This window comes from Lactuca saligna, chromosome 6 (assembly GCF_052625555.1).
Source record: "Lactuca saligna cultivar CGN05327 chromosome 6, ASM5262555v1, whole genome shotgun sequence".
Taxonomy (NCBI): domain Eukaryota; kingdom Viridiplantae; phylum Streptophyta; class Magnoliopsida; order Asterales; family Asteraceae; genus Lactuca; species Lactuca saligna.
In genome coordinates, this window is record NC_136422.1 from 153,620,982 (window position 1) to 153,632,664 (window position 11,683).

At 35.8% G+C, this 11,683-nt stretch overlaps 1 protein-coding gene across 1 annotated transcript; it reads right to left on the minus strand.

Annotated features, from left to right (window-relative positions):
* Positions 1–4,967: 4,967 nt before the first annotated feature.
* On the minus strand, positions 4,968–11,481 carry LOC145003032 (uncharacterized). Its single transcript, XM_078962194.1, has 7 exons — positions 11,247–11,481; positions 10,890–11,192; positions 9,387–10,352; positions 8,423–9,287; positions 7,393–8,287; positions 6,401–6,469; positions 4,968–6,314 (listed from the first exon to the last, which is right to left on the minus strand). The coding sequence occupies exons 1-7, from the start codon at positions 11,479–11,481 to the stop codon at positions 4,968–4,970; spliced, it is 4,680 nt and encodes a 1,559-aa protein (XP_078818320.1).
* Positions 11,482–11,683: the final 202 nt, after the last annotated feature.

Consider the following 11,683-nt stretch of genomic DNA (forward strand, 5'->3'; position numbering starts at 1 on the left):
TTAAACGAGCTCTAGAAGTGTGTATATGTTTATGCTTGAATATCATATCTGAAATCAAATGATCTTCAAGCTTAGGAGTGATTTTCATATCTGTGTATGTGTTCATGCTCGATTTTGGAACAACACACATCTATTCTCTCTTTTTTTATTCGGTTTTCATATTTGTTTATAATGTGTTCATGCAGATGAGAAAAGAGAACATATTTGATGTTTATGTAATAGATCTGATGTTTATTGGAGTTCTTGAATTCACGAGAAAAGAGAAGAAAGAGAAAATAAAAACTTTGAATCTGAAACAGATATGATATTTATGTATGTGTGTTTATCTTCGCCGGAAAAATCATGAACATCGGAGGCTTGCCGGAGAAGATGACCGGAGTCTCATCGGAATTGTCAAATGGGTCGGAAACCGGCTAAACCTTCGATTATCGTAAGGATTTTTTTTAACGGTTCAACAAGTTCAATGGTAAAATATGAACACAAAAAAGTTAAAACTTAGTGACTAAACATATACAAATCAAAAAATATATTACCATTTTAAGTCATTATCATTTTTTTAATGTAATCATATAAAAAAGGCATTTGCAAAATAATGGTTTATACCACAAAATAATTTATGTCTATATATTTAGCAAAATGTTATATTCTGAAATTTCGTAACTTATTGGGTGCAATTTGTATCACTATGTTAATTAATGGCTAATCAAAAGTTAGTTTTCATCTTACAACTATAATACAACAAATCAATCAATTTTTTTTATTTATATCAAGGAATTGTTGTACTTCTTCCTAAATAGTCATATCCTTTACATATTAAAACTACAACACTTGTATTCTATGAATTGTCTCCCATTGTTTAAAGTTTAAGGCAAATGCATGGGTGGTTTCCATTTGTAGAATTCCACCAAGTCTCTATTAACTATTCATCCATTATGCATGCAAAATGTTTCACTTGACTATGAAATTGTCTTGTTTTCCTTTGAAGTTCCCATAATATCCTACTAAAATTAGGACCATATGTCCATAAACATCTCAACTTTCTGCCATGAGCAATCATCTCCTCTATCCTTTTATCTAACAATATCATAACCAAAAGGATCAACAACTATACCAAATACTTTATGCCAATTTAAAGGATCATGTTATAACATCAAACAAACTTGATATTGACTCTAAATAGTCCAAAAGTTGAATGCCAAATCTTGAAGATGGCCATTTGATTGATATTTGGGAGTATTAAACAACATTCTAAAATGGTAGCGCCACATAAGAAACACAAATATGTGGTTGCGACCACCTGATAACCTGAAATATCACATTTAGCTTAATACCTGAAAGGAAGAAGACACTATATGAGGAATCTTCTAACTCAACTAAAGTGCAATTTCTTATCCAAGAGAACATATGATATTGATATACCCATCATTCGAACACATTTAACATAAGATGGTAGGAAGAACATATCAGCTTCTGCTTTCTTATGTGTACGAAATCTTGATTTAATTAGAAGCTAGTGAATCTTGACCTATAAGTTCATGTTAGTGTCAAACAAAAATAGGATAGAAAACACTTAACATTATCAACATTGCACAAATATATAGGTGTATGCTAAATTTCACAAATTAGCATTTTCTAATGATAAAATAAAGTTAGTTATTGTTTGGGTGTCAAACCAACAAATGATGGGATAAAATAATATTAATATAACTCAAATCACTGCTATTTCTAATACTAAAGATAGTATAGAGTAAGCAGGGTCGGTCCACAGAGATACGAGACTTTTCATCTTACCATATTTTCACACATAATACAAGTAATATTTAAATGGGGGTTTGTATTTAAACTTGAATTAAACTTCATAAATAAGAAAGATTGAAAACAAACGCAGTAAAAGAAGTACATTTCCGATTCTGACTCTTATATATGTATTATGTTGAAAGATGTAATATGATTATAACTCATGTTCAATCTAGGTTAGTAAGTTGGATATTAATAAACTCTAATATCCAAATTGGCAAAAGTATTCTATTCAAAATAAGCTCTTTAAATAAAATTTCATTTATTTGATTCAACCCAAATAAGCTCTTGCATTAAATCATTAAATGACATTAAGTTCTTACACTAATTACCAACAATGTTTAACATTTCTCTTAAGCTTGGGAATATAAACATTTAATCTTTGATTGCACTAATTTTGATCTAATTACAACCAAATAAGTGAGTGTTACTAACATCAAATCATAAAACATATACGAATTTCATGATTTGATTAACTAGATTGAATAGAACCCTAGTTCATTGATCAAGTGAAAAAGAGAACTAATCAAACACATGATTAAGATCAAATCAAAGATTACTAGATGTTAAACATAAGTCAAATTCAAGTTACAATCTAACAACACATACTTAAGAATTCAGATTCGGAAATGATAATAAAATCAACCACACATATCTAGGTTGGACTACAAATCAAACAAGTTTAAACTTCAAATTGACTTACAAAAAGAAATTAAAGTGTTTTCCAAGTGTTAATCTACTTGCAAAAGCTCTGAAAATCGTCTCTTCTCCTCCCAAAATCCGACCTGACTCCCATAAAAACTGATTGTCTCAATTATAAGAAGACAAAACCACTTTAAAACTGCCGAGACGTTTACACGGCCCGTGTAAACCAAAGGGTTCCATTTACACGGCCGTGTAAACAAGAAAAGTAGAATGCTTAAGTCTTCCAGGTCTTCGAAGTAGAATGTCCTTGCATATACGTTTACACGGCCCGTGTAAATCAAAGGCATAAATTTACACGGCCGTGTAAACTCCTGTGAAACCAAATTCTTCATTTCTTCATTCTCTCTCTCTTCAAAGCTCCAAAACTTCTACAACTTTGTATCCAACTCTTGATAACTTCCTCCAACAAGATCCAACCTTCATAAGTCCCTGAAATATTCTAAAAGCGTGTGAATGGAATTGCATCATGAAAAATCCCGAAATTATACAAAATGCATGAGTCTAAACCTAAATGTAATGCACTTTTATGAACTAAAACTATAAAAAATGAATGCATGAAATGCACCTAACAAATCTCCCCAAGCTTAAACCTTTCTTGTCCTCAAGAAAGAACAAGAAGATTTAAACTGGAGGAAATAAAATAGAATAGAAGAAAAGAAAATTAAAGTTAAAACTATTTGAAACTTAATGCATGAAATCAAAACAAACATGAAATGATCCAACCCAATTACCCTGTTTTGTACCATAGTTGAGAATGTACCTGTCATGCCTCGAGTTAACTTTGCTTTAGTCTCACAATATTAAATGATAATAGAAACAAGACTTTGGCCACTCCCTAGTACAACTCAACAGAATTAAAGATCACAACACTTATTCCTTTTCAATATTATCAAGTCAATTCTTGGAACAAATTATGGTCTTACTCTCGTGAAATTATATATGACAAAACATGCTCAACCATCTTTGTTTCATAAAATATAACAATGTTCGATTCCAGCTATTTGTTGGTCAACAACAATCTTTTTCTGAAAAATATTTTCTAAAAATTCCCTAATATTTATCTAGATTGATTACAAACTTCAAACCACTTACACCAGTTGAAGTAATTAACATTCAGTCCAATGTCATAAATTCAAATCCAAGTCCAAGGGAATCTTTTGACAGCCATTTATTTTTCCTAAACACAACATCTAATTAAACTATAAACACAACTATGTACAAACTTTCTAATTACACATTTTTTTTTTTAATAAATAAAGCTCATGGCTTTCTTTGAAATCCGTGTAGCAGGCTTTCAACCAACACATCCAAATCAAATGACCTTAGTGTGCTAGATTTAAAGAGATCCCTCGGGTTTACTTGCCCGAACCTCAAAGGCCACAGATTAGCTTTATTTACTATTATTAAGTTCATGACTTTCTATGGAACCCGTATAGCGAACTTTCAACCCAATCAATCCCAAACAATTTAGCTTTAGGTGATTAGGTGTAGAACACCCCTCAGAGTTTACTTGTTCGAATCCCAAAGGTCACAGATTAACTTAATAATAGTTTTTTTTTTTTTTTTTTTTTTTTTTTTTTTTTTTTTTTTTTTTGTTTTTTTTAATATAACACATATACAAATAACTAAGTTAACACATAACACTCTTATTAATTTGTTTATTTGGCCAATTTCCTTATATTTCCGTCCTTGACTTTTCTATTGTGGGACATCTCACGGTCTATTACCGTGAGGGACTTCTGGACATTTTTCGAGGGATTAAATGTTAACATGCAAAAACCCGTAAGTATAGTTGAAAGCTATGTCCTCAAGCAGGGTATATATAAAAGGGAATAAGTAGAAAGAACTTTTAAGAGCGCTGGAAGGCGGGACATTGAGATTTTGCATTCTTTTTATGAACTTTTGAATTTGACATTTTAAGTTCAATTGAGCATTACTACTCATAAGACCGGTCAGATGTCCCAAAGAATCGACTCATACCTGCTGTTATGCTCCAGTGTTGACAATCTTCTCATTTTCTGTTTTGCACAAGTAGCTTCGGGAGATGTGCTCGTGTGATTAAATTGCTTTTAGATTTTTTTTTTAATAAAAATAGCAAGTAAAATCTCAAGGCACACAACTCACTTACCATCTCAACTGTTTTGAAAAGATTCGGTTGCTTGGGATTGGATCGTTTATTTATTTATTTATTATTTTTTTTTGTAATTATGCAATGAATGCAATGCAAAAATTTAGATGCAAAGAAAATAATAAAAATTAGAATAGAAAGAAAATCTTTTTGGTTTTTGAAAAATTTTCCATGCAGAAAGAAAAAAAAATGAAAAAGAAAATGAAATGAAAATTAATGCAATATGTACAAAACTACATGCAACCTACATGCAACGGGATAATGCAATGGATGGATACCCCTCCCCAAGCTTAAAATATAGCATCGTCCTCGATGCTTGAAGAGAGGCGCAACCGTCCTATTGAGGACCAGGCGGAGGATATGGAGGGAACTGTGAAGGGTAATCTGTAGGATAGTAGGGAGGCCATTGGGGTTGGGATGCTGATGGCTGCTGCGACTGTGTGGGGAGCACAAGAACTCTATGGATATCACTCAGCAGATGGTGAATGTTGCGGTTGTGCTGCTCTTGAGTAGCCCATCTTTGATCTTGCTCAGCCCATCGCAACTCTTGTTGGGCCCAATGCTCTTCCTGTAAGTTACGGTAGTCCTGAAAATCAGAAGTGATTTCAGCGACACCCGTATAAATGTCCCCGATTTCCTGTTGTAGACTGGTGTAACGATGATTCAAACGCGCAAACTCGCCCATATAAAGATTATGTTCAGAAAAAGGAATAGGGCGAGAGGAACTAGAAGCACCAGCAGTAGGAGCAGGAGGAGGAGAAGGAGGAGAGGATGGAGGACTATGATCTACTGTAACACCTAAGTTGGATCTGAGTTTCCAATTAGTTGATGGAATATCATTGGCTAAATTGAGTATCTTCTTATTTCTGCTGTCTATACGTAGATACTCTTTCCCATCTACTGTCCAATGAATATCCCGAGTGGGAAGGCAGTGGAAAAGATGCATTGTTTCCATAACATCAATTGATAGACGAGTACGACCCATGATGATGTTTGTTGGGTTATTAGGTAGATGGAGGCCAAGATGCTCTGCAATAATAGAAACCATGCCTCCACAATGTAGCTGTCCACCATTGCTCGTAGCACTTCTGAGCATTTTTTGAATAACCCAACAACCAAAATGAGGGACTTCTGCAGGCTTGTTAATCATACACCACAAGACTTCTAGCTCTTTTTTATTAGCTTTGCTAATCTCTTCTTGAGGGAATAAGAGAGAAGCAATGATCCGGTGAGCTACTTTCAAGACCGGATGGATAATGCTAGAAGCTTTTGCGGTGCCCGATTGATACTCATACTCACAAGAGATGTTTCTCCAAAAATTTGCGCAGTCTTGCTCAAAAACAACATTTTTTCTACCCTTAGCTGTGTATATATCCCTTCTTGCTTTAGGAGCACCAATTATATCACAAAGGATATCAGCATGAAATTGATGCGTTTGGTTGAGCAGACGGAAAGTTAGGAGATGGGTTTGATAGTCAAAGGAAATGGAAGACAAAAGTTCCAACATCGGTGTTTGGTAACTAACTGCATGAAGATTCAAAAGACCCTCCCATCCTATGTTTTTAAAAAGCTTGTGAACACCCTTGTATATGTGTAAATCTTTGAGGGCCTGGATGTCCACAAATTTTTGAGCACCCATTGTTCTTGTAACAAGATTTGCATACAAGATTTCCTGTCGATTGTTCTAAAAAATAAGACCAAATTCATAGGGGTTGTCTATGGCATGTGGGTCTTGTTCATCATGTGAAGTGCCAACTCTATGTCTTTTACCCCGGGAAGCCATAACCCAAATGAATCAACAAAATATTGCACACAATTAAGACAATTGAAGTACAAGAACTAGCAAGTTTCACCAAAAACACCCAAAAAAAAAAGGAATGTGTTCTATCTAAATGCACAAAGTAAGAGTTTGGAACAATTATACCAATTTGTGCTTGATAATGGTGATAAGATGATATCCAATGCTTCCCCAAGCTATCCCCAAGCTTATCCTACAAGAAATTTGAAACATTAGGTTGAGATTTGAAGTTAAAAAATTCTAGGGTTTTGTTAAAAAAAAACCCAAAATCGGCCATGGGAGAAGGATATAGATGTGGAAGATAAAGAAGATGAAGAAAAGGGAGGAATTTCATACCTTGGAGCTTGATTTTTGATGCAAAATTGAGGAAGATTGAGTATTTGGAAGGGTTTTTTTCGAAAGGGGGCAGTAGGGAGAGAGGGAATCGCAGGTATTGAGTGAAGAATGAGTTAGAAAAATCGAGATTTGACCTTAAAATCGTTCAGCCCTGTTTTTGCGTTTACACGGCCCGTGTAAATCAAAGGGGAGGGTTTACACGGCCGTGTAAATCCCTGAATCATAAAAACCGTGTTCAATTGTTTACACGGCCCGTGTACATGCAAGGCATAAGTTTAGACGGCCGTGTAAACTTCTGAGAAAGCCAAAAAAACTTGATTTTTTTCTTTTCACTTTTTGAAAATGCAACTCGCTAAACCTCTACTGCCCGAAAAATGATTTTTAACCCTTTTTTTAGCATGAAAAACAACTTGGAAGTTTGAAAACAAAGAAAATACAATGAAAATATACTAAATGACAAAAATACCCCCGGGTTGCCTCCCGGTTAGCCGCCCCTTTTTAATGTCGTTGGCTCGACTTGGACCCCAACTATTTGTCAATTTTCATATTTTGGATCCATTACTTCCTCCACCTCTTCATTCTTGACTTGAAATCCTTCCTAATAAGGCTTCAAACGGTGACCATTTACCTTAAAAATCTTCCCGGTTTTCTCACTTGTGATTTCTATTGCACCATGCTCAAAAACATTAGTGACAACAAATGGTCCCACCCAACGGGACCTTAATTTACCAGGAATCAATTTAAAACGCAAATGGTAAAGTAGTACCTTTTGACCTTTGTGAAATACCTTGCGTGTAATCATCTTGTCATGGAATGCTCTAGTCTTTTCCTTATAAAGAACCTCATTCTCATACGCTTCATTGCGGATTTCTTCCAATTCTTGTATGTCCAGCTTCCTCTTTTTTCCCGATTCACTTAAATCCATGTTGAACTGCTTGACTGCCCAATATGCCCTATGTTCCAACTCAACGGGTAATCGACACAGCTTTCCATAAACAATACGATATGGCGACATTCCAATTGGAGTTTTGTATGCAGTGCGGTACGCCCACAAAGCATCATCAAGGCGTGTACTCCAATCTTTCCTTGTTGTATTCACGGTTTTCTCCAAAATGCCCTTGATTTGTCGATTGCTAACCTCAGCTTGTCCATTTGTTTGTGGGTGGTATGCTGTGGAAACTTTATGAGTGACACCATATTTCTTCAAAACACTCCCGAGTATACGATTACAAAAATGTGTACCACGATCACTGATCAAGGCCTTTGGAACACCAAATCTGGAAAAAATGTTAGCCTTCAAGAAATCTATCACAACTTTTGAATCGTTAGTACGGGTAGCCTTTGCTTCCACCCACTTGGAAACATAGTCCACAGCCAAAAGAATATAAATAAAACCCGAAGATGATGGAAAAGGTCCCATAAAATCAATGCCCCAAACATCAAAAATTTCACAAACTAATATGGGGTTTAAGGGCATTTGATTCTTTGAGCTTAAAGAGCCCATTCGTTGACATCTATCACAGCTTGAGCAAAAAACATAAGAGTCATGGAAGATACTTGGCCAGTAAAATCCACTCTCTAAAATTTTTCTTGCAGTCCTTTGAGGACCAAAATGTCCTCCACAAACATAAGAGTGACAAAATGTTAAGATAGAAGCTACGTCATATTGATCCACACATCGTCTAATCATTTGGTCAGCACAATATTTCCACAAATATGGCTCATCCCAAACATACCTCTTGGCTTCTTTCTTGATCTTGTCTTTTTGCCATCGAGTTAAATCTGGTGGAAATTGATTTGTGACAATGTAGTTCACAATATCGGCATACCACGGGGCAACTTTTGCTGAAAACAGATTTTCATCGGGAAATGCATCATGAATGGGAGTTGAATCTTCGGGAGAAACAATCCTGCTAAGATGATCAGCTACAAGATTTGACTTTCCGCTCTTGTCTTTGATTTCAATGTCAAACTCTTGCAAGAGTAATACCCATCGAATGAGTCTAGGCTTCGAATCTTTCTTTGCAAGTAAATTCCTAATAGCTGCATGATCAGAATAAACAATGACTTTAGAACCTAGCAGATATTGACGAAATTTGTCTAAAGCAAAGACAATAGATAACAATTCTTTTTCAGTTGTTGAATAATTGGCTTGTGCACTATCAAGTGTTTTTGAAGCATAATAAATGACATTAGGAACACAGTCTTTTCTTTGCCCTAACACTGCACCAACTGCGTGATTACTGGCATCACAAATGATTTCAAAAGGCAAACTCCAATCCGGTGATTGAAGTATTGGTGCTGTGATCAACAACTCTTTCAACTGATCAAAAGCTTGCTTGCACTGTTTAGAAAACTCGAATTCTGCATCTTTTTGTAGGAGCTCACACATGGGACGAGATATCTTGGAAAAATCTTTAATAAACCTTCTATAAAATCCTGCATGACCAAGAAATGAGCGCACCTCACGAACACAAGTGGGATAAGGTAAAGATTTTATGACATCTATTTTTGCTTTGTCCACTTCTAGACCCTTAAAAGACACAATATGACCTAGTATGAGACCTTTGTCAACCATAAAATGACACTTTTCATAATTCAAAACAAGATTGGTTTCAATACATCTTTGCAAAATCTTTTTCAAATTTCCCAAACATTCATGAAAAGAATTACCATAAACGGTGAAGTCATCCATAAAAACTTCAATGATTTCCTCAACAAATTCCGAAAAAATACTTACCATGCACCTTTGAAAAGTGGTTGGAGCATTGCAAAGCCCAAAAGGCATTCGTCTATATGCAAATGTTCCGAAAGGACATGTGAAAGTAGTTTTTTCTTGGTCCTCAGGTGCAACGGGTATTTGATGGAAACCGGAATATCCATCCAAGCAACAATAATGTGTTTTTCCCGCTAACCTTTCCAACATTTGATCAATGAAGGGAAGTGGGAAATGGTCTTTCCGGGTTGAGGAATTGAGCCGTCTATAATCAATGCGAACTCTCCACCCGTTTTGCACACGGGTGGGGACTAATTCACCTTGGTCATTCTTTGTAACGGTAATACCTGTCTTCTTCGGCACGACTTGGACCGGACTTACCCACTTACTATCTGATATAGGGTAAATCATTCCCGCATTCAACAACTTTAAAATCTCTTTTTTCACAACCTCCATCATTGGAGGATTCAGACGCCTTTGAGCTTCTCGGGAAGGCTTGTAATCTTCTTCCATAAGGATTTTATGCATGCAAAGCGAAGGACTTAGCCCTTTGATGTCGGCTATAGTCCACCCAATTGCTTCCTTATATTCCTTCAAGGTGGTGACAAGTTCTTCCTCTTCTTTTGTTGACAACTTGGTGGAAATGATCACTGGTAGAGTTTCCTTATCTCCAAGATATGCATACTTGAGATGCTCGGGTAAAGTTTTTAGCTCCAATTCCGGTGCCTGCACAATAGAGGGAACAAGTTTCTCATTAGACATTGGTATTTTCAGCTTTTGAACATCAAACCTCATTTTCTTCTTCTCATCCATACAAGACACAACCTCCATAATCTCTTTGTCAATTGTAAATTTATTGGCAAGTTTTTCCACTCTTTCCTTTTGAAGATTCCTGTCTAAAATAAGAGCTAACACATCAAGATTAGACAGATCAAAACACTCCTCTGTCAATGGTTCAATGACATCCACAAAATTCAAAGATGAAATATCACTTGGATATCTCATAGCATCATAAATATTGAAATTTATCACCTCCCCATCAAATTCCATGGACAATGTACCATCATAAACATCAATTTTCGTCCTGGCTGTTTTCAAAAAGGGTCTTCCTAGGAGAATTGAACTCAAATTCGGTGAATCATCATCATCCATATCAAGTACATAAAAATCTGCTGGAAATACTAGTTCATTCACTTGGACTAACACATCTTCTAACACACCTTTGGGATGTACTAAAGATCTATCAGCCAATTGAATGATTACCCCGGTCTTCTTCAATGTGCCAATATTTAATGTTTTAAAGATGGAATATGGCAAAACATTGATAGAAGCTCCAAGGTCTAGCATAGCTCGTGGAACATGAAGATTACCTAATTTGCAAGGAACCGTAAAAACACCCGGATCCTTACATTTTTTAGGTAATCTTTTTTGTAGCACTGCAGACACATTTTCCCCTACTTTAACAGTTTCATTCCCTTTCAACTTTTTCTTGGATGTACATAATTCCTTAAGGAATTTTGCATACCTAGGGACTTGTTTGATGGCATCAAGAAGAGGAATATTTACCTCTACCTTCCTGAACATCTCCATGATTTCATTGTCTTCTCTTTCACGCTTTGACTTGCTTAATCTTGAGGGAAACGGAGGAGGAGTGACTTTTACTTCAATAGGAGCTTGCTTGGAAGGGGTTTTTGACTTCTCTTCTTCTTTCTCTAACTCCATCTCTTCTTCTTCTTCAATCATTTTAGGACCTTCATATTCTTTACCATTTCTCAAAGTGATGGCACATGCACTATGTTTTGGATTCTTCTCAGTTTGCACGGGTAGTTTGCCTTGTGACTCCAATTTACTCACAGATGTGGCGAGTTGAGTCATTTGTTGCTCCAAAGTCTTGATGCTCGCTTTGGTCTCATTTTGAAATGTTTGAGTACTTGTGGCTAAACTCTTAACAATGTCTTCCAAAGACATTCCCGATCCGCTTGAACTACTTCCTTGATACATGTTTTGAGGTTGATATTGAGATTGATGAGGAGGTTGAGTTGGTTGGAAATGTGGTTAATAATTTTGTTGATGGTGCATTTGATTTTGAAATGGGGGTCTTGGTTGATAAGGTGGTGGTCTAGGCTGAAAATTGGTATTAGGTTGGTCCCAATTTGGATTGCTTCTTGGCTGGAAGTTTCCTTGTTGTTGACTTGAAAATCCC

Bases quoted from the DNA above. Each gene is read 5' to 3' on its own strand.
- LOC145003032 (XM_078962194.1), bottom strand. From the start codon at position 11,481: ATGTATCAAGGAAGTAGTTCAAGCGGATCGGGAATGTCTTTGGAAGAC. The intron at 10,353-10,889 runs GTAAGGATCCGG...AAAAGGAAAGAG, and splicing joins AAAAAGATTACCTAAAAAAT to TGGAAAAACTTGCCAATAAA. The intron at 8,288-8,422 runs AGCTTCTATCTT...TTTTTGCTCAAG, and splicing joins TGTGTGGATCAATATGACGT to CTGTGATAGATGTCAACGAA.